The 24,441-nt window shown below is 37.2% G+C and overlaps 1 protein-coding gene across 1 annotated transcript in view; it reads left to right on the plus strand.

Moving 5' to 3' along the window:
* Elys (AT hook containing transcription factor 1 homolog) overlaps positions 1-24,441 on the plus strand; it is a 119,884-nt gene that overhangs the window by 47,219 nt on the left and 48,224 nt on the right. The window contains exons 13-20 of the mRNA XM_083132450.1: positions 1,826-2,006; positions 4,860-5,111; positions 9,840-9,951; positions 11,455-11,618; positions 14,895-15,007; positions 16,786-16,930; positions 18,080-18,276; positions 19,517-19,745. Of these exons, the coding sequence (XP_082988576.1) occupies positions 1,826-2,006; positions 4,860-5,111; positions 9,840-9,951; positions 11,455-11,618; positions 14,895-15,007; positions 16,786-16,930; positions 18,080-18,276; positions 19,517-19,745 (1,393 nt within the window). The remainder of the gene's footprint in view (positions 1-1,825; positions 2,007-4,859; positions 5,112-9,839; positions 9,952-11,454; positions 11,619-14,894; positions 15,008-16,785; positions 16,931-18,079; positions 18,277-19,516; positions 19,746-24,441) is intronic.

The raw sequence follows: 24,441 nt of genomic DNA on the forward strand, positions 1-24,441 counted from the left end.
TGAACATTTCAGGTTCTTGACCATTTCTAATTTTATATCTGATCGGTAGAATATCGGTTATCGGTATCGGTCAATTTTATATCGGTACTTTATCGGTATCAGCCAAAATTTCATATTGGCCCATCCTTAATATATAGGGAGCGGAAGTTGATGAAATGTCATTTTTTATCTGACATCTTGGACACGATGAACATTAAATATACACAATATTACACTTCCTCTAGAACCCAAAAAAGGTAATTCTATATTGCATTTTTTAGCATTTTTTGCCAATTTTCAGGTTTTAGGTCATTTTCCCCAATTTTTGGCATTTTTCAGTCATTTTTTTGCAATATTTGGTGTATTGTTTCGTCATATTTTGTCACTGTGAAAATTGATTAATTCTGCTGTAAAAATTTCATATTGGCCCATCCCTAATATATAGGGAGCGGAAGTTGATGAAATTTTGGCCGATACCGATAAAGTACCGATAAATAATAATATTTGAGAAGTAAAATTCGACCATTTTGTACAAGAATAAACCTAATATTCTATTCTTGGTGGAAAAATGACCTAAAACCTGAAAATTGGCAAAAAATGCTAAAAAATGCAATATAGAAGTACCGATATAAAATTTACCAATACCGATAACCGATATTCTACCGATCAGATATAAAATTAGAAATGGTCCTTGAAGAACCTGAAATGTTCATTGATCTCCTTAATAAATGTGTGTTTCGAGGTGACTGAAGTGCAAAAGAAGTTGAATATTTAGACAATTACTTTTTAAAAAGTACGCCATCGAGATTCTCCATAAAAATAAAAAATATATCTTGCAGGATTGCAATTTACGAGCAAAAGAAATGCTGAACTGGTGACAGTCTTTGTTGCGTCGTTTTTTTTCTTTTTTTTGAAAGCAAGATTGCATTTTGTTCAATTTCCTCATTTCAATTTTTAACCTGAAACTAACATATGTAATGGTCATTTTTTGCATTTTTTATGTCATTTTTCCCCATTTTTTAGGACATTCTATAGGTCATATACGTATATTTTTTAGGTCATCGACTTTCGCTCTCTATTAATATATTTGTGTGTATGTGTGGTGGTAAGAGGTGGTAATACGTAAGGTTGAAATAGAGAAAACATCTTGCACGCTTGAATGTTTGGAAAGTTTAACTTGAAAATCGGGAATTATACTCTAATTTTTTCATGGTCCAAGAGTGGCCATCCTAAGATAGAAATAATAGTCTCTATGGTCTAGTAGTTAACAAAATGTGCCACTAGGTTTGAATTCCAAGTAAGGTGAAGTTCCATTGTATTAATTTCCTTACGCAGGGGGGAAATCTCAATAAATCATTAGTAGGGATAATAATAATAATAATTTGATGCTCATGGTAAGCTGTAAAAGGAAAAAAAATGTGCACAATTATGCTTTTATGAGTTTAGAGCATAATGCATAATTTTTGTGTGATTTGGTGCACGCATAGGAGATGTACTATGTAGAAAATTTAGCAAAAAATGCAGGCTCGATCAGGACTCGAACCTGGGCTTCTGCCATACCCTGCCATTACTCTACCAACTGAGCTATTGACCCAGACCTGGTTTTGCCTGATTTTTCACAGTTGCTGTTTTACCTGTGTGGAATTGTGGAATACAGCAACATGATCTGTCCCAGCATAGAGTTGTAAATTACATTACCGTTCAACACACAGGTCAAGCCTGCATTTTTCGCTAAAATTTCTATATAGTACATGCAGAGAGTTCAAACATGCAAAATCATGCAAAATAGCTCCTGTGAGAATGTGTAGCAAATTTCCTAACATATAACTTTTTTCCTTCATTGCAGAACTACCCGACATTAGGCAGAGGTGCCATGTTTTACAGTTGCTGTGTGGATTTGTGCAAGTGGTAATTTGGTTTTACAACGCTGGTCTCTTGCCGGAGTTTGAGGAAGATGACACTGAAGTGCTGGATGGTTGCAGAATGCCTTATCCGGTTTCTGATCTTGTGAAATCATATCAGATGAGGTGAGAAGTTTGCAGGTGTAATTTTCTTCTGCCTAGAACCGCTGACTGCTTGAAAATTTAGTGATTGTGACTGGAATTCTCATGTCGGTGCTCTACGAATTCAACAAACAAATCTCTAGTTCCACCACACTCCCCACTAATTACGTACTTTGTGAATATTATATTCACTCAAGGCATTGGCTATGTATAGATATGTATGTCACTATTAGTTACAGAGTCAGAGTTTGAGGTTGAAGTAGAAACTGGAAAATTCCAAAATTTCTAAAGAAAAATGCCCCTTCCCCCCTCCACCCCTGGGCAACGAAGTACAGGACATTGTCAAAATACACATGGAAATGATCTCAGGCATGTCTGGAACAAGAAAATAATTGCACTACGAGCAATAGAATATGACTTGTAGCCCCCCCACCCAAACGACATGTCTGTGCACCACTGACTCAAGCCTCGGATTGCAGAGTTACCTTGAAACGCCTGTATATTGGAGCCTAATTGCCATAGAGGGATGAATCAAGTACAGTTGTACGTGGAATGAACCATAGATTCGGACTACATACAATTTATGCACATTGAGTGTATATATGGATGTGGGGGGAGGGAAGGAACTGGAAAATTCCAAAATTTCTGAAGAGAAATTCCCCTTTCTCCCTCCGCCCCTGGACAAAAAAGTACAGGACATTATCAAAGTACACATGGAAATGATTGCTGGCATGTCTAGAACAAGAAAATAATTGCGCTATTATCATAGGAAGACTTGTACCCCCCAAACGACATGTCTATGCGCCACTGACTCAGTTTCAAAGGAAGCCGCCATTTTCCCACCATTTCCCCCCCTTTTTATGGAAGAACAAGACGTGCAAGAGTCTTTACGGTGCAGAGTATGTGTTAACAATAATATAAAAGAAGAAAATCGCAATTCCAATAAATAATAGTGACATTATGACGTAAAAACTACGAACATGTCGAAATATCTTGATCAAGATATTTGGTACCCGAGGTGTTGCAGGTAAATATCTCGATTGAAATATTTGGTAAACAAGAGGTTAACAGAGACAGGTATAGGACAGGAAGATGAAAATAGTTCTCAGTTAGTCCTTGTTTTAACATAAAAATGCATTAATGTCATGCAAAACGTCATTTTAATTTGAGATGTTTGTTTTTATCTTCTTGACTTTTGGATCATTTGTTAGTTAAGAATTTAATTTCAAATAGTTTAAAATAAGTGGCTGAGAAGTTTTGTTTTTGTTTCAACCTCATCTTTCTTTTTTTATTTCATTTATTTATTTATTTTCTTGTTATCTATGTATTGTTTTCTTAATACAGCAGAATTGTTGTTTCCTCATTAGAATTATAAAATAAACAACGTTTAATTGTATTAAGTTAAGGTTAACACTACTTACGTGAGTGCTGGTCTTGCAACTGACGTGGGTTTTTATCGATTTCATGTGTTCCCGTTTTTAAGTGGTTTCAATCGGAATAGATGGTTTGTCTTTACGGGATTTTTAATATGTGGAGTTTTGTAATTAGAAATGTGTCAGGGATAGTGTTAAGTGTTTTCAACACTTTTTAACACGTACTATGTTCAGTGCTTAGGAAAATATTTACAAACCTGATGAAGGTGGCAGTAGCACCCTGTAGTGTTAAACTTAATAGAATTTAACGTTGTGTATTTTATTTTATTTAATAGTGAGTAATACGCACCAAGCTACAATTTGTTATAGAATTATAAATGTGTCCATATAAAATTGCTATTTGTTATAAAAACTTTCAGATATGGAACAATTTCTTTTCTATTTCTCCCTTGCCAATAGTTTGATGTTTCCCAGACACCTTCATTATGCAAACTAGATTAAAATAAAATGGGTATTGTTCATTTTTTTATTTCCGTGTATTAGGGATGGGCCGATATGAAATTTTGGCTGATACCGATAAAGTACTGATATAAAATTTACCGATACCGATAACTGATATTCTACCGATCCGATATAATATTAAAAATGGTCCTTGAAGAACCTGAAATGTTCATTGATCTCCTTAATAAATGTGTGTTTTGAGGTGACTGCAGTGCAAGAGAAGCTAAATATTTAGACATTTACTTTTTAGAAAGAAGAGCATGGAAATTATCCATAAAAATTACAACAAAATGGCAGAATTTTGCACTAAATTATAAGGTATTTCATGATGAAAGTTGTGTGAATTACTCACAAATTTAATATAATATATTAATAACTTACATTTTGAGAGTATCTATGTTGCTCCTGCGACATTTCGGGATGCAACTGCTCCCTTCTTCAGGCTGTTCACGTGTAGGTTATATATAATTCATAACCACGTCGACCTTTCCATAAGTACAGGATATGGGATTGGTAAAAGGTGTGTGGTTAAAGAAATAAAAATCTAAAACCCATTACAGTTGCACGTCATAGTACCATGCTGTTTCCCCGATTAGAAACTGCTCCTTGGGAATGACCACACACCTTTTACCAATCCCATATCCTGTACCTATGGAGAGGTCGACGTGGTTATGAATTATATATAACCTAAACATGAACAGCCTGAAGAAGGGAGCAGTGGCAGGAGCAACATAGATACTCGCAAAACGTAAGTTATTAATATATTTATATATAAGGTATTTCTCAATATATATCGGATCGGTAAAATAATAGGTAATTTTACCAATAAACTGATACACCGATATGCCTATATCGGCCGATACCGATAGAGTACAGATTAATCGGTCCCATCCCTACCGTGTAGGAATATTGTCCATCCGTATTTTCTTATTTAAGAAGAGACCAAAATATGACAACGATTTTTTGTTAATATGCCAATTGTAAAAAGAATTTTTTTTTCCAGGCGGGAAAAGCTGCGGAACCTAAATTCAGTGGTGGATGTAACAGAAGTTCTGTTTATCGATGGACTAATGAAAGAGTGTGGACCAAAGTTAAGCAGCACGTGGGAGAGAGAGGGAGGATCTGGTCAGTATCCTCCTCCAACGTTGCATGCGCTGCTGTCGATGTATCTTCTGGAAGGAATAAATCAGGAGACGAAGCACAGTATAGTGCATTACCTATTCCTGGATCTTGCTGCTCTGCTCTGCACAGACAGGTTTGTGTCTTAGCATCCTTGGTAAGAATTTCTAGCATGTAATTGAATAATCCAATATGCTTATTGTTGAATTGGATCACATGGTTAGTCACTTGCCCTATCCTAGTGAAGTAGGGGAAGTTCCAGGTATGCTTGCCCCTCTTAATTGTGCTGCAGTTGGCTTCTTTACACAGCATTTTTTGAGAATGGAGCATGTGTTGTTTTTCGTAAGCTGTAGAGATGACTGTGTGCTCTAGGACTGGGGCGATACCTAGAGGCACATATTTTTGGTAAATAAAAAAAGCAAAATTTTGGTACAAAAACAGTCAATTTCGGATTCAAAAGTGAAAAACCAGCATATAAAATAACATTTTGGTTTTAAAAATGTGAATATAATCTCAAGTTTGATTTAAAAACTGCACTATTGAACAAAATAAACATATCCCTTCTAACAACACATTAAATCATTACCAGAATATTATGTTTATTCTTGTATAATTCGGTCCATTTTTGCTTCTCAAACGTTTGCAGCAGAATTCATCAATTTTTCGTGAATTGCATAACACTCAGGATACCTCAGACTTCAGAAAGTGTCGCGTCTGTATATAAACTGTAAATTTTGTGTTTGAGAGTCTATTTCGCCTTTTGCAGTTCATTTCGCATTATTCGTGACAAACAGGGTAGTAAAATGCACCTCACACCTTTCAGAAACATGAAAAATTAACATTAGAATGGGTTATTTCACATTTCGTGTTTTCGACAAAAACTAAATATGCATGCCTCTAGCGATAGCCCTTTTAACTGATACCTACAGTGATTAGCTATGACTACAAAATCTGGATAACAGATATCCAGATAATCCGAATATCCGGATTGTACAGATTTGATGAAGGATTGGTAGAATATCTATGCAGTGAAATAGGAATGTGACGTATAAAAGAAAGAATGTGTGGATAGCCTGTAAAATGGACAAACGATAAAGCTGTCTGGATATCTAGAGATTTCTGATAATCTGGACAATTCAGATATCAGGATAATTTGGATATCCAGATATCCGAATATTTGAAATCCAGATAGAAAATTATCTGATATCCAGATAAAATTTGATCCGAATTTGGCCATTCTCAAAAGTGATACCAATGATTGAAAATTGTAATCGTTAAAAGTAGGGCTGAGCTGATGCCGATGTATCGGAAAGTATCAGTTGTAATTCATCTATCGATTGTTGATACTTTTCAGACATGTTGGTCTTTCACGGAGTCCGCAGAAATGCTGTGTGACACTTTCACGGAGTCGAATTATCCTGGAAAATTATGCGAGTCGAAGTTTCTCTTTATTGTGCAACAGTTTTGCACAAAAAACTATATTTTGTGATTACATAACATCTATTTTCATATTCTAATGTATTTCTTGAATATTCTAAAACAAATTTCCTTCTTAATTTGATGCATATAATTGCAGAATATTATTTACACATCAATATTGATCAATATTTTGGACAAATTTTTAATTATTGCAATTTTCAAGTATTGGAATCGGTGGGAATCTGTACAAGTATCGGCATCGGTATTGGTTCAAAGTGGTATCGGCTCAGCCCTAATTAAAAGTTCAAGATATTGGTTAATATAAATATGTGAGGTATTCCATTCCAATTACATGTACAGTCAACTCTCGATTATACGACCCCGGGTATAACGACCCTCTCGAAGTAACGACCCTTTTCCCGGGAACCGTGAAAAATTTAGAAAAAAATAGAAAAATTTGGAAAAAAAAAGTTAAAAAATTGAAGGAAATCGGCCGAAAAATGTGTTTTTTTCCTCCACTCATTCCCTTTACGAGCACTCTACCGCTCACAATTAGGTCTGAACTAAAAATAGACACCACCACACCATGCTTGAGTGATATCCAATAGCACTTGACCTCTGCCCTCCCCTCCCTCAAGTGCACCAGTGTTACCTCGCACCCGACTGCCGCTACCCAGCGTGCCAGGCTTGTTTTGCCACACTTGCTCTTGGATACGAGAGAAGAGAAGATCGAATGTGCTTGGATGTTATTTTAAATCGACTTGACTTGTTTCCTTGTCTTAAGAGCTGCTGAAAACTTGCGGGGGAGGGTGGGAGCAGCCTGAAATGACTGCTGGACTTGCAGTCTTTGCCAATGTGTATGGCAGGTCAAGCTCTTTCATCGATAAATACACCACCTTTAGAGATAAGATCTCAGGAATGTTCGAAAATACAGATGCGTGGCGCCTGGAAGTCTGGCCCATCTGTCCAGCTCTGACCTAGAGTTCAGCAGGTTCCCGTGAGTTAGCAACTTTCGGCCTTGTAGCCGACAACTTCCGGTAACCGCTTTCATTCAAAACGTGTTCTTTGTTCCCTGCAACACTTCATAAAAAAGCGAAACTGTTAGAGATAATCAAAACCACATAGATGAACTAAAGATCGTCAACCCGCTTAATGCGTTGTCATCCAGGTTTCCACAAAAGTTTACTTCGATCTTACGTGCATCATAACTCCCGTTTCCCACTTCATACGTTTTCCTAATTGTGTCGATGTCGTAAAATCTACCAAAAAATGGGGGGGGGGGGGGCGATGCAGATTGTTTCAGCCACAATTTTCTTGCTGATGCGGGCTGATTACAGGCGAGGGTGGAAAGGAACCACCCCTCTTCATTTCCTTTGACGTTGAAAATGGGGCAACCAGTTCTGGATATATTCTTGAAAAGAAAAAAAACCATAGAACAAGTAAAAAAAAAAGTGACCCTCTACCCTTTCCCCAGCTCATTCTCCGCCACTGGTGTGCACGGCAATGTTGATTATTGCAGATTCAGTTTTTTTTATTTATTTATTATTATTTTTTAATGCTGTTGTCTGCATAGGAAATATTGCCCGTATTATTGTCTGTTGCATGGTAAAACGTAAAGCAAGGGTCATTTCTTTCTTCTTTACACTGCTGTTAAAAGTTCAGTCTTCGACAGTTGCGTTATCTTTATAATGCTGGGACTTTTCTCTTCCGCCACCTGTTGCTCGAACTTCCAGCCGGTCTCCTTGTTTTTACGATGCAGCTGATCCAGCGTGAAGGAAAAGGTTATTGTTTAGAATCTCGCAAAGCTGTTTTGATTTGACGATAACGAAATTCGATCTCCAGAAAGGAAAACAAGAGTTAAAATAACTTCGTGTTCTGCGCCTTCTGATAAGCAAATCTGTAAATTTAATTTGAATTTGCATCCGCTTTTCTTCAGAACCATTCATGTGGAGGAAAAAAAATAAAGAGTGTTCAATGTAGGAATGGTCGCTGAGACTGATTAAAAAGACATTATTAAAGGGGAGAACGTTTGGAGGGGTGGGTGTTTGACATCGAGAATACTCCTAAATCCACCATTAAATCCGATTAACGTGAGAGTAAATAACGATCTACCATTTTGATATGTGAAAATGCGCAGTTTCATAAAGCTTGTTTTCAGTTCATTTTATGCTGATGGGCTAATCGGGACTAAATATACAGTTTAAAGTGAAATTCAATTCCAAACCCGAATGATTATCAACTGCCACGCTGTTTAATGACGTGTCCTAGAATATGCATTGGGTGAAAACAGATCGCAAGTTGCGCGTTTCCTTTTTCACGCTGGATTACAATGCAAGTCAACGAAGGAGTTTGGACTGCTCCCTTGAATGGGGAAGGAGGGTGAATGAAGTTGGTTGAAGCAAAGAAAAGTGACTTTTTTTACGATGTATTTTACACAGCCGAACCAGAACGAAAATTACTGCCCTGTCTTTATTTTTTTTTTGTCTGGCACCTAGAGAGGCTGTGTTGTTTCTCCCGAGAGATCTAATCTTACCAGTTAATCTTGTAACAGACAATGCTCCAGTAAACCCGTATAAAATCCAACATTCATTCTGCCCGATTATCTCCCGACTTTTGCTGGCACCAGTCTGACTGGTGTCAAAATTCTTCTAGTTTCGCTTGCAATAAGCGAGAGATTGTTTTCCTTTCCATTGGTCTCGGTGCAAACAGGTTTCTCATGAACTAGAATTGTAAGAATTTCCTGGAAAAGCAACGACTGTGCACAATTGAAACAAAGTAACATTATTTTAAATTCTCTTTTGTGAAAACTTTTTCATGTTCTATTTTCCTTCTCACAACACGCATCCTGTGCATAACAGGTTGTATAACTACCAGGATAAATGGCGTTACCATCTCCTAGGCATCTTTGTGTCCGTTTAAGCTCCCTTTAAGCTGAAAATTGGTGCAAATTCCAATAACGACCCCTTCGAAATAACAACCCTTTTCTCGGGAACTGTGAAAGGTCGTTGAATCGAGAGTTGACTGTATCAATTTAGCAATAGTTTTGCTTTAAAATATTCAAGAATTACATCAGAATGTGAATGTACATGTTATGTAAATAAAACGTTCGTTTTTCACACGAAGGTGGTAAGAAACTTCAAATGTTGTATGTGCTCCCATGTTGATGTGATTGAAAATGAGCACATTCTCAGAAAGCAAAAGCATGTTTATTAGGACATATACATGCATATGCCTATGAGAAATTGCTAGCTTTGAAACTATGCACGTCAAGACTTTATTCATGTGCTGATCGTGAGCTAATTATTAACTTAAGTAAAATATTGTATGGTCAAGTGATCATGGTGAACCTTAATATTAACAATATTAAACTATGGGCTCGTTCTAAAAATAGAAGTTCTGTAGAAGTTTTTGTGTGTACATGTGAAGTATTAATCTCTCTTTTCAGATTTGGAGCACTGACCAATCATTTGATCCAGTTTCCATCAGCATTTTCCTTGTCCCCCAGCATAATAAAGCTCACGCAGGGATTTTGGCTATTGGATCATAAGGACTTTGAAGTAAGTATAACTTTGATATTTTCATGGTGATGATATTTTGATTTTTATAATTACATTTTTTGTGCATTTTAATCAGCAATTGAGAGTATTATTAGTTTTGGTTGTGTGTATTAAAGTGATACCAAAGAGTTGGCTAAAATAGGTTTCGTAATTGCTCACTGTGGATGAAGTTGGGCTTTAATTTTTATATTTGCTGAATAATTGTATCTTATATATTATATTAAATGACATATATTAATATGTAAATTACTTTTATGTGGTTGTATGTTTTTATGAAAGCCTGCAAGTACTTAACAGATTTTGTTTTCTTTGCTCTCTAATAAACACCCCATACAAATACAAGTCCCATTTCATCATGAAACCTTCACCAGTTTCTTATTCCCGCATTGCACAATTTAATGGTTATATCCTATTAATTTCAGAGAGTCTCTGTTTTCATTCACTAAGGGTACGGCATCTGGAGCAGAGATGGTACCACGTCACTGCTTTCTTTGTTCCCAGGCAGTGATAGTTGCATTTCTCCCATTTAGCGGCGCGGGCATGTGTATTCTAGCTTGCGTCGTCTGGTGGCGCTGCCAGGTGGTGGTTGGGAGGCTGGCCAGCCGGGTCGTGCTGCTCGGTGTGGTGCAGTTCCTGTTCCCTGCATGGCTGGAGGGGAGTCTAATATCTGCACCCCATCTTTTCTTTTTCTGGTCTGGGATCTTTTGGAGGATGGGGTGCCAAGTCATGTGTGCCTGTCCATTGTTCAGGTTCAGTGCTGGTTTCTGTTGGATAGGAGTTTTATTTGTCACCTGCTTAATTTGATCCTTGTATATTATTTTTCTTCACAAGTATAAACAAGTGTGTAATTATTTGTACAATATTGAATCATACCTTGGACAGCACAGCCCTCCATGAGAAACAGTCAAATTTTGTTAATTATTTTAAAAATATGCTCCTGTTGTTGTTTCAACTGATGAAAGAAAATTCTCCTTTAGTAGCATGTGCTTGTAGGATGGTCTGTGCTGAACAAAACAGCTATGACTTGTAATGCTACAACTAATAGTTTCCGAGTGAGTACATTTTCTTATAAAAAGTATGGAATTCCAAATTTGCTGCCACATGTACCTGGAACACAGCTCCATATTGTAAGCAGGAGGTAAAACGTATGTACATATTTACCTAGCTGCAATTGTACTTGTCTAAGGTGCAAACTGTGGGTGCTGGTTAGGGGACGTGCACAGGTTCAAGTCTCCTGGTGGAAGCGTAACAACCTTTCTCCTGAGATATCGGTAAGTGTATGAGACTGGTGGCCATCCACCATTGTGAGGAAATTGGGGAGCTACAAATGATTAGTGTAACCTGGTCATATGAAACCTACAACGAGGACTGGGGGTTGGTCGTGCTAACCTCACGTCACCCTGCAACTCGTTGGATCATCTCCCACCTGAGTTATATTTTATCTTCGTATAAATTTTAACAGTGAAAACAACAAGGAATTACATTGTTGTGCTTTTTCTGTAGGTTGCTGTGAGCGTTCTGTTGGATCCGCTGATATCAGTAGATGACATTAAGCCGTGGCAGCATCGTTGCATCATTCGAGCTTTTTTGTTTCAAGGTGAGCATCAGAAGGCCCTGCGTTATGTGAGGGTGAGACAGCCGCCTGTGCGAGATCTAGAGGATATAAGGTGAGTACAATGAAGCTAGTGTAGAATTTTGTAATTGTGCGAAATGTCAGATACAGTAATTAGTTTTAAATTAATTGCCACCGATGTTATAATCCCTTGTGAGGGTTCACTCGGCAAGAACCTTTCTGATAATGAAAAATACATTTACGTGAACATTTAGTGTTTTATTTATACTTCTGGTGCATGTAATTTCTTTCTTTCTTTTTACGCATTATCTTATTTGAATCAATATCAGTGGCAATACTTATACAAGATTCCCACTAATACTTGAACATTGTAACAATTAAGTCATTCAGAATATTTATAAATATTAATATTTATTAGGGATGGGACCGATTAATTGGTACTCTATCGGTATCGGCCGATATAGGCATATCGGTGTATCGGTAAAATTACCGATTATTTTACCGATCAGATATATCGATAAATATCTGATAATTTATAAATACGGAGAAACTAGTACTCACTTTTATCTGCGAAGCTGTTTTTTCTTCTTTTTCGATTAATTTCAGTGGCCACTGCCACCATCCTCGTTGGAACTTACTGCACTGCAAAATTCTGCCATTTTGTTGCAATTTTTATGGATAATCTCCATGCCCTACTTTCTAAAAAAGTAAATGTCTAAATATGCAATTTCTTTTTCACTGCAGTCAGGTTTATTAAGTCACATTTATTAAGGAGGTCAATGATCCATTCAGGTTCTTCAAGGACCATTTTTAATATTATATCGGATCGGTAGAATATCGGTTATCGGTATCGGTAAATTTTATATTGTTACTTTATTGGTATCGGCCAAAATTTCATATCGGCCCATCCCTAATAATTATTCCATTGCAACCGTACCACATCGATCTTGTTTATTTTTAGCATGTATATGTTTGTTATTTTCACAGTAACGTGTTTTCATTTATTTGTTTGTTCAAATGTTATTAGTTTTGTTGAATTTATTGTTTTGGGTTTTATGTTGATTTAAGGCAACATCGGAAGCGTATATAGTCTGTTATTGAATTAGTTGCCATGACAACAGAGTGCAATGAGACAGAATGTTGATTACAATGTGTAAGAAAATCTTTGTAAGAAACTATTTTGTAGAGAAAGGTTCCTTGTATTGTGATTGTGTATGTAACAATAGTGGTGTTTAATAACTGTGAGTTTTCTTTAATGCTTGAACGACTATAAACTTTAGTAAAGGTAAGGAAATTATCTTTTAACCTTTACTGGCCTGATGATACCATATGGTATCATGGTGCTGATTACAAAATAGATGTGCTTTTTGGACCTTCATACTCTTATGTTTGGGTGGAAACTCTTGACACAGGACTGGAGCAAACCTGGAAAATTCACATTGATGACCCCCCCCTCTCCCCCTCCCCTCTCCCCCTCCCCTCTCCCCCTCCCCTCTCCCTCCCCACAACATATCCATGCCACATTTCCGAACAGAGTTTCACATTTCGGCTCATTATGCAACTTGTATGGCACCCAGGAACATGAAACATGTTTCATTCTCTTGAGAAACGTCCATTCTTTGAAAATAATACTAAGCTTTGCACCTTCTCCCCAAAATAGCAGGAGAAGAGGGGGCAAACTCCTGATTTTTTTTTTCATTGAAATTCAGGGAGCATGCCACCCCCAACCCCCTTCCTCGGTTCGGCATTCTGAATTGTACACGGTTGCATGTGCTGATGTTTTAGTTGCAAAGCGAAACTTATCCAAAGTAAATTGTTCCCATAGTGCCAAAGTTATAACAATTTTATGAGCAATATGCAAATTACCTATTTTTCGTAAAAAAAACAGTTTCACATTTTGATTTATTATTCAACTTGTATAGCACCCAGGAACATGAAACATGTTTCATTCTCTTTGGAAACGTCCATTCTTTGAAAATAATACTAAAGTTCGCACCATCTCCCCAAAATAGTGGCAGAAGAGGGGGCAAACTCCAGAGTTTTGTTTTTTTTCCATTGAAATTCGGGGGTCGTTCCCCCCCGAAGTCCCCCTTCCTTGGCGTGGCATTCTGAATTATACACGGTTGCATGCGCTGATGTTTTAGCTGCAAAACTAAAGTTATCCGAATTAGATTGCTCCCATAGTGCCAGAGTTATAACAATTTTCCTCCAAAGAGTGTTCGAATTTAAAATTCCCGCTGAGAAGCCTGGACCAGAAAGGCGTTACTTTCGTAAACCTGCTCGGCCGTCTAAAGGTTAATTCTTTTACTATTGCATTCTGAGAGGGCAACATGAAGGAGAGTCTCATAACCATATCAAGCACAGAGGTTGGGAAACCACCATGACGTAATCCTGTGGTTCTGGCCAAATGAACGTCACAAACTTCCAGAGTTTTGCTTAAAAGTAATTTCAAGAAGTATGTGTGAATTAATGAGAATATTCACATAACTGTCCTTCAGTTATCAAATCAAGTTTGTCTAGAGTTGCTTGTGCAAAATTTAAATAAAATTACCCATTTGTAAAATGAAATTTTGAAACAACTTTCAAAATTTGTTTTTCGCAAAGAACTAAGCATGTTGTATATCAAATGAAAACCCTCTTCATAAGCTTTAAAATGAGACCGTGCCCAGCCCTGTAGTTGAAACAGGTCTCTTGCAAATTGTATTTAAAGTTTCAGCGGTAAGCAGCTTTTGGGCAATTTTGTCAATTTTCAAATTTCAATAACTCAAAAACCGGCAACATGAAAAATAATGAAAAATTATTTTCTATATTTCAGATGATAGGAAACATGTATACCAAAATTTAGCCAAATCCATGACATCAAAGGTTTATGCACTGGTTGATTTGACATGGAATTACCCATTTAACATGCTGTCACGGATACTAAATATCCTAGAAATTTGTTAAAAGCAACGCAAAACACACAAACAGCATGATCAGGGCTGGTCGAGAGATGTCACAGTGGACGCAATTGAGTTTCCACTGGCGCTACTCACTGTGTCTGCCGAAAGATGTGGTAGAGTAACGCCAGCGTAAACTCAACTCCAACCCCCCCCCCCTCTCTCTCTCTCTCCCTCTCCCTCTCCCTTCCTCTCTCCCTCTCCCTCTCCCTTCCTCTCTCCCTCTCCCTCCCTCCCCCCTTTTGGAGAAACTTTGCTGGTACGTGACTTTTTTACGGTCATATCCTAGAAATTATCAAGTCTCTAACAAGACACTAGGACTTTAGCAAAGTATTGGTCAATATCAGTGGTTAAATTCAAATCAATACTTTGTAAAGATATTTTTACAAAGGTGAGGTAAAAGAAATATATTTTCATTTTTCATCTTTCAGACTGAACCTGACCCTGTTGTTGGCAAATGGAATGATCCATGAAGCTTTCAGTTACCAGAGGCGGCTCAGGAATGACCAGAATGCATCAGCGTTGCTTCAGCACTTCTTTCTTGGTAGGCTACCTTTCAGGAGTAACAAGTGAAAATTCTTTGTCCTTATTTTCAGTTTGTTTGTAACAGATCCAATCTTTTTTTTTTTAAAGGAAATTCGAGATGTATCTATTGGATAAGCCAGTTAGATATGTATGCAGAGTTATTTACCTGTGTTTGCCTGCACATAAGACGCACCGCTGTATAAAGTGCATCCCCTCTTTTGTACATATTTTCGAGGGAAAAGCTTTATTGTTGAATGTTATAATTAATTTACAGTATTTCGAATATAAAGTAATGCATATGTAGGTCTACTTTCAACAGATAACTTACCTAATCTAACTAGAAAAGAATAGATTTTTAATCTTCTTTATCAAAAACCCAGACATTCATTTCCAGAGCTAAATGAAGTAACTTGAAAACTTTTCTAAATCAGAATCTGAGACCTCATACAACTAATTGTCCTCTGTACCATCCAGGCATTACTAATGCATAGGGGCACGTATTTTTGGTAAATAAAACAGCAAAATTTTGGTACAAAAACAGTCAATTTTGGGTTCAAAAGTGGTATATGAAATGACATTTTGGTTTTAAAAATGTGAATATAACCCAAAATTTGATTTAAAAACTGCACTTCCTACACAAAATAAACATAACCCTTCTAATAGCACATTTATGTTGTTAATAGAATATTAGGTTTATTCTTGTACAAAGGGGTTGATTTTTACTTCTCAAATATTTACAGCAGAAGTAATCAATTTTCCGTGAATTATCACAGGATAATTCTGACTTCAGAAAGTGTAGCGTCTGTAAATAAACTCTAAATTTCGTGTTTGAGATTCTATTTTGCAGTTCATGTCGCATTGTTTTGTGACAAAACATGGTAGGAAAATGCACCTCACACCTTTCAGAAACATGAAAAATTAACACAATGTGTTATTTCACATTTTGTGTTTTTGTCAAAAACGAAATATGCATGCTTCTGCTAATGCCACACTTAAATAATTTAACCACCATCGAATGAAGGTTTGACCTATTCACAAACTTCCTTCTTCCTGATGGTGTAACCCGAGTATAAGTGTATAAGATTCACCCTGTTACTCAGACTATTTTTAAAGGGAAAAGGTCAAGTATAGAGACACCAGCATTGGTAACTGCAACTTTCGTTGAATCTAGTTTGCACTCTCTTGTGGAAGTTAACTTCTTTTTCCATAAATGAATTAAATAATAAGCCCAAAATAATGTATTTTTAATATTAATGGTCAACTGAAAATGCTGATTGTTATCTGCGTGTTTGTATTTCTTTGTAGGGATGGGACCGATGAATCAGTACTCTGTCGGTATCTGCCGATATAGGTATATCAGTTTATTGGTAAAATTACCGATTATTTTACCGATCTGATATATTGATAAATATCTTATAATTTAGTGCAAAATTCTGCCATTTTGTTGTAATTTTTATGGATAATCTCGATGCCCTACTTTCTAAAAAAATTATTGTCTAAATATTAAACTTCATTTGCACTGTAGTCACCTCGAAACGCACATTTGTTAAGGAGATCAATGAACATTTCAGGTTCTTCAAGTGCCATATCTAATTTTATATCTGATCGGTAGAATATCGGTTATTGTTATCGGTAAATTTTATATCTGTACTTTATCTGTATCAGCCAAAATTTAATATCGGTCCATCCCTAATTTTTTGTTTGTTTCAATCCTTGTCTGTGTGTTTATATGAATCTGTCTGAATGTGTATTCACTTAAAGATGGAAGCAACTCTACTATTATAATCTCGTTGGTAGGTTGCCACCAGATGAAGCAATTGAAGACTGCATTGCAACTGTCTCTCTCGATGGTTGAAGAAGAAGCGTTAGTTGAATACTTGGAGTCCTGTCAGGATCCTAAAGCTCAGGATGTTTTGCTCATGTATTACCTACAGCGTTCCAGGTAAAATCGTAGTGTTTTTTTGATTTTGGTAATCTTTGCATCCCATCTCAACAGTTGTTCTCCCCAAGGACATAAGTTTAATGTGATGTAGATAATGTTTCTATCAATCTTTAGAATGCCTCTAAATAGGGCTGTGTGATATTGAATTGTCTATATCAGAGTTTGATATCCTTTGAATATAAAGTCAATAAATTGTTGCCTTTGAAACACAGTAGACTTCGACGTTGCCTGGTTCCTCCCAACGTAGAGATGTTAGTAATTCTAGATTAGGCACACACAGGAATTGTACTACGTAGAAATTTTCAGTGAAAAATGCAGGCTCGACCAGGATTCAAACCCAGTTCTGTGGCATACCGTGTCATTGCTCTAACCACTGAGCTACCGAGCAATGGCACGGTATGCCAGAGACCTTCGTTCGAGTCCTGGTCGAGCCTGCATTTTTCGCTGAAAATTTCTACGTAGTACAACTCCTGTGTGTGCCTAATCTACAATATTAGTTCTTCTTTGTAGCTACATGATTATACATACTATAATGCTCAATCACAACAAATAATAATTATAATATATTCCAGTAACTGAACGTTGGCTTGTTGCCAAACGATTCAGAGTGAATTGCATGGACACTATGAATTATCGGCTGCTGTCCGTAAATCTAGCCACAGCCACTAAACAAAATAACACCATATCCTCCAGGAACAAACGATTCAGAATAAATTATGTGGACTGCCTATGCATGATCGGCTGCTAGCCAGAAAGCTAGCTACAGCCACTCTATACCACTTCAAGGTCTCCCCTGTTGTCCAAGAATCGTTAAATTCCGATGCCTGCTATGCCGCCGGATCCTTTGTATAGGCCCTCCGAACCGGTAAACTGGAAATTTCCTCCCCTTATTGACCTGGAGGGAAAAGGATTTTAAAATGAACGGCCTACCACAACCCTGCTTCCAGTCACGTAGTCCAAGCCTCTAGTATATTAATTTTAAAACTGCATAAAGAAAGGCGTTACATTGGTATTAACAGACAAAATATTAAGCATTCATAAAAACTAATAAAAGTAGAAAAAAACTTAAAATGAGGAGAAATGTAGAATTGGGGTTCCACTTCTTGTGTGCAAACCTACATTCATAAGAGATTTTGGTATTTCTTTCAGGCTTGTGGAAGCTCTTCACGTGAATGAAGCTATGAAGTGTTCTAAATTGTCTTTGGAATCAGTTTTGAAATGTAAAGACAAGTTTTCTGTTCGAGATGCTATCATAAATGGTTACAGCAAGACACTTCCATCTGTTACGCAACAGCTTGCTGCTTACTGTACTCAAGAAAGTGTGGCAGCACAAAAGAGAAAAGAAGGTAATGTCATTCTCAGCTGTTTTTCTTTTTTTTTTTTCATAGTAATAATGCAGGATGTCTACCAGTCATGAAAGTCAGAAATTATACTAGTGGTCATTGATTAATCTTTAATCTACGTCCCCTCAAGCAAATTACGACCAAGGAGGCAACTCTTCAGCCTCCGTCGTAATAGAACCAACGCTCTGACAATATCCCCAATTTGGAATATGATACCATCAAAAGTGAAAACAGTGTGGACTTATTTTGCCCGACCGCAATTTTGAAAAGGAATATACTAAAATTACATAAATTACGATAGAACCTAAGATTTATATGTTTGTTAAATGTTTTCTGTCTATATACTACATTCATCTGTCAATATTTCAATAATGTTATCACAAAATTATTGTATAATGAATGCCATTAATGGTTAATATACCTGTTGCGTTCAATTTCTTAAAATAAATAATAAATAAATAAAATAGCTGTTGTCATTTAATAACGAAATCCATTTTTCAATAAATTACAGAATGTCCCAAAATAAGGTTTATGCTCTTCGAACGTCAACAACAGGAACAATAATAACAGCAAGTATGAACTTTTTTGGTGTCGCATATCTTGAAAGTTATATTTGTTTAAAATGACCGCTGTTTGCAGCATACATTGTCTGCAATGCTGAACAGATCGACAAACAGCAGATACAATTTCCATGGGAAGGGAAGCACAGGTGTTCACAATGGCATATCTCACATAGTTCAGTGCCCATGGGTTTGTGCCGTATGCATTGTTTTTCACAGTTTTCCACAAGTAGAAGTCTAACGGGATTAAATCTGGAGATCTTTGTGGTTATTTGACACTTACGTTTCTCGAAATAAAAATTGCTCACTTGTGCCATTTTGTGTACACCACCTGGTGGGCTGTGATGGAAGTAAAAACAACAAAATGCCTACACATGCTCACACGTACTATGTAGACATTTGCAGCTTCAAATACAAAAGTCGTCATTAATAGTTTCTCTGTTATTAACGCTCAAAGAGTGTAAACCTTATTTTAGGATACACTGTATTGTTACAAAATAAATGTAAATTTTGTGTAATTTCCAGGATTTTTAGATTGTGCAAAAGTATTGCGTGTCCTTCGGTAGACACTTGCAGTCTGGAAAAGTATAAGCTGATCTTATTGGATTCGAACAAATATTTTCTGATATTGATGCTTTAGTCTTACTTTTGGTTCAACCCTAAATTTAATGATTTTCTTCCAGTTGATCGGCCAGTACCAATGTCCGTCGAAGTCCATCACAAAAGTCCATTGGTTAAGTACAAGTCGTCATTCGTGAGTGCAGCACTAGAGAAGACGAAGGAGATTTGGGGGAAATCGTCATTTACCCCTTTCAGAACTGGTGGGAAGCGGAAGAGGAGCTTCAGGAGTAATGTCGAAGAGCTTCCTTTCATATGCACGCCAGTTACACCGAAATCAAACTCTGAGCTTGGGTAGGTTAAAAACATGAAATATGAGGGAAAGTCTGTTAATAGGTCACATATTGATGTGGGATATCTGACAATAGTAGTTTCTAAAGGTGCCATTAGGTGGCAGCGCAATCCAGCTGATATTCAGGTAGCAGACGCATGCATGGGGAGCTCAGCTTAAAAATGGCAACCGTGCTTGAGGACTCTACGTGGAGATGATCTGTGCTGATAGGTGTGACGATAGACAGCATAGCAACTGCAATAGAGAGTTCTCATGGTTTAGCCTACCGCACGATGCATGAATTTGTGAAAAGTGTGCGTAAAGTCAGAAAAATTTGCAAAAAGTCAGTATCTCACTTAGTATTTGTTAGTAAACATTAGTGGCTTACTTGCCGTCTTCCATATGTACCAGGAATATATGAATGTGAACTTTGATATCTATATGAAAATAGAATATGGGGACAGTAAGTTCCGACATATGCTGGATATATTCCGTACAGAATGTGATAAGAACTGGGACTCAAGCTATTTGCTTAGGCCTGGATGCACGAGTTAAATCTATGGCTAGCTTGGTATGGTAGTGGCTTGTGTGCCAGAAATATTGGTTGGCAGCATCTGGCTAAAGATTAAAAAGAAATTTTACTAATTCTATGAATTTTACTGATGCTTGTTCTGTTACCAACTAACTAAAACTCTAGCCTTCTTGAACCCAAAGGTTCATGTCTGCAGCAACACAGCCCTTCCATCTGTCCCTATCCTGTGTAAGATCTATATACTCTTTTTCCATCCCTACCAATAATTTCCATTAGGTCCATTTCAACATTATCCCTCCATCTTTGTCTTGGTCTTCCTACTGGTCTCTTACCATGAGGTTTCCCAACAAGAATCCTTTCCTCTCCCATTTGTGCCACATGGCCTTCCCACCTGTCTTCTTGATTTAATCATTCTAATAATATCTGGACATGAATACAAATTATGTACTTCTAAATTATGTAACCTTCTCCACTCACCGTTCTCCTGATCCCTTTTAGGCCCAAATATTTTCCTAAGGATCTTATTTTCAAATACTCTCAATTTATGTTCCTCTTTCAATGTAATGGACCAAGTTTCACATCCATATAATATTACAGGCAAGATTACTGTTCTATATATTTCAACTTTTAGTTTCTTAGATATTAAACAAGAAGAGAAAAGTAACATGCATTTCCTAAATTAAGCCTACTTTTTATTTCCTCTTTAATATCATTTTCATTTGCTAGTATTGCTCCTAAGTACTTGAATTTGGAAACTGGTTCAAACTAGTTATCAATAATCATATTTTGATTATTACCTAACACTTGGGTTTGGCACTTAAGCATATATTTAGTTTTCTCTTTGCTAACTTCCATACCTATCTGTTTAGCTGCTTTGAAAAATATTTTAGCATCCATAATCTAGTGCTTTTAACTATATTGTGATTTTACTACAAATTCCAGCACCCGGTGCATCATGGTGTCCCCTTGAATTTTGTACTAATTGCACCAAATTATGCTATTATTTCAAATTAGAGGAGAGGGGACCATATTTGCTTGAACTCTACACCGGGTTGATGAGTCATTATAAGATAAATGATCCAGTAAAATTATAATTGATATACAGGTAATGGACAAAATAATATGAACACCTTGGTTTGCAAAGGCCTGTATACGCCTTCGTGGAAAAGGAACAACACTCAGCAGAGATTTCAACCTTCTAGTGGCGATGAAAGCAAACATATCAGTCTATCAGAAGCTGGTGTGAGAGTTGCATGCGAGCAGTCAGCTATCCGTCAAATGCAGGTATGTCCGACCTTTCAGACTTCAAAACAGGCATGATCATAGGAGCCCGCCTGGCTGGAGCATCTGTGACAAAAACAGCTACACTTGTTGGTGTAGCGCGGAGCACAGTGTCAACTGTTCTGACAGCCTACAGACAACATGGAAAGACAACGTCCGCAAAGGAGAATAGTGGGCGAAAAACAAAGTTATCCAACAGGGATCGACGTGTGTTGAAGCGAATAGTGACTCGAAAGCACAAGACAACACTGTCCCAGATAACCGCAGAGATGAACAATCACCTCCAGGACCCTGTATCAACGAAAACCATTAAAAGGGAGCTGCATTCTGTGAACGTTCATGGCAGAGTTGCCATCCCCAAACCGTTGGTGACTCCACGTAATGCAGTGACACGAAGAAGGTGGTGCCAAGAGCACAAGAATGTGATATGGTCAGACGAATCGTCTTTCACATTATTTCAGACCACAGGACGTGTTTATGTGTGGAGAACTCCTGCTGAAGCATTTGATATTGACTGCTTAGTGCCTACCGTGAAACATGGTGGGGGGTCTGTGATGGGTGGGGGGCTATATCTTGGAATGGTGTTGGCCCACTGGTCATCCTGCGTGGGAGAATCAACGCAGAGAAGTACTGCTCCATCCTGGGTGACCACCTCCATCCCATGGTTCAGACTTTGTTTCCCGATGCATGCCCCATCTTCCAAGATGATAACGCCCCTATTCACACTGCTAGGTGCGTTGATGCATGGTTTGATGAGCACAGTGATGAGGTAGAACATCTCATCTGGTGTCCACAGTCCCCCAATCTTAACATCATTGAGCCTTTGTGGGGTATTTTGGAGGCCAAAGTGCATAATCGGTTTACACCTCCAATGACACTTTCGGAACTTGAGACTGTTTTGTGCGAGGAGTGGCTACGTATTCCAGTTCACACTGAACAGGACCTTTATTTGTCTATCCCACATAGGATACAAGCTGTCATTCAGGCAAGGGGGGCCCAACCCCTTACTAATACAAGTTTTCTGCAATTGCATTGGTGTTCATATTATTTTGTCCATTACCTGTAGGTATGTCAGTGTATCGGTAAAATTACCGATAATTTTTACCAACCTGATATATCTATAAGTATACATTTCTATTAATGTAATATAACATGAATTCGTATGTCGTGATTTTTTTTTTAAATAAGTGCCTAAATATGCAGTTTACTTTCAAAGGCAAAAAGAAAAAAATATTACTGTTGCATCCATAAATGTAGGCTATTAATACACCATTCATCTTCTCCAAGGAGCAATTGGAATTTTATATTGAATCAATAGAATATCTGTTAGTGGTATCATTAAATTGTATATTGGTGCTTTCTCGTATTGGCAAAAAAATCCATTTACTGGGCTTAGTTTAAATTAGGGATGGGACCGATTAATCGGTACTCTATCGGTATCAGCCGATATAGGCATATCGGTGTATCGGTTTATCGGTAAAATTACCGATTATTTTACCGATCCGATGTATCAATAAATATCTGATAATTTAGTGCAAAATTCTGTCATTTGTTGTAATTTTAATAGAAAATCTCCATGCCCTACTTTCTAAAAAAGTAAATGTTTAAATATGCAATTTCTTTTGCACCGCATTCACCTTGAAACACACATTTATTAGGGAAGTCAATGAACCTTTCAGGTTCTTCAAGGACCATTTTTAATTTTATATCGGATCGGTAGAATATCGGTTATCGGTATCGGTAAATTTTATATCGGTACTTTAACGGTATCGGCCAAAATTTCATATCGGCCCATCCCTAGTTTAAATACTGTATTTTTAATAATTCTCATACCAGTTTTGAGCCACTTTCCACCAATGTTCATGCATCAAAAATTGAATTTCTTATGCCCCTACCAGAATTAAATGTTTGTTGATGGGAGCATGTGTTCTCCAGAAACGTCAATCAAAAATTTAGTTTATGTACTTGCCAGAACCATGAACTACTAGAGAAATAATCTTACCAGCAGGAATTGAAATCAGTATGAATAATATTGGCCAATACAAATATATTTATATTAGTTTCTAAATGTATAGAATGTACAGCGCAACCTCGAATTTATGTTTTTCAGGTGACCAACCAGGAATATGTAAAAATCGAGGAAAATTTAATAACATTTTACTATGTTGTGACCATTAAAGCTTATTATATACTGTGTCCACAAATTATTGGGCGATTTTATAATAATAGTTTTGCTAATATTGAACAGACAGACGTAATATTACCACAATGTAAAAGAGGATGTTTAAAGTTTTGTACTGGCCTTGAATGCGTGCATCACGTGTGACACTGTAAATGTCCAGGCAGTATTCCCATTCTTGCCAAACCCCCTCATGCATGTCTTGTGTGACATTCCCGATGGCAGTGTTGATGCACCTTTGCAATTCTGACTGTCTGTGGAAGTTGAGGAATGTAAACATTGTCTTTGATGAAACCCCACTGGAAGAGATCGCTCACTGTCAGGTCCGGTGACTGAGGAATCCACCGTCAGAAACGTTACATGCAACATGCTTTAGGTAATTTGGTGTGAACGGGAATCCTGCCTGGACATCTGCCCAGTCACACGTTGGGAGCACATGGAATGCATTTAAGGCCTTCAGATTATGCATGCATTTCTGTTCATTATTGGTGAAAATATAGTCTTACAAAATTGACCAATAATTTGTTGACAAAATTGACCAATAATTTGTTGATATGGTGTTTAGTGGGGGAAAATGTACAATCTGGGAATGTATAATGTGTAGAGGCGTGCATATTTCGTTTTTGACGAAAACATGAAATCTGAAATAACACATTCTAATGTTCATGTTTCTGAAAGGTGTGAGCTTCATTTTCCTACCCTGTTTTGTCACGAAATGTTGCAAAAT

The sequence above is a fragment of the Lepisma saccharinum genome, chromosome 12 (assembly GCF_977018435.1).
Source record: "Lepisma saccharinum chromosome 12, izLepSacc3.1, whole genome shotgun sequence".
Classification (NCBI taxonomy): Eukaryota; Metazoa; Arthropoda; class Insecta; order Zygentoma; family Lepismatidae; genus Lepisma; species Lepisma saccharinum.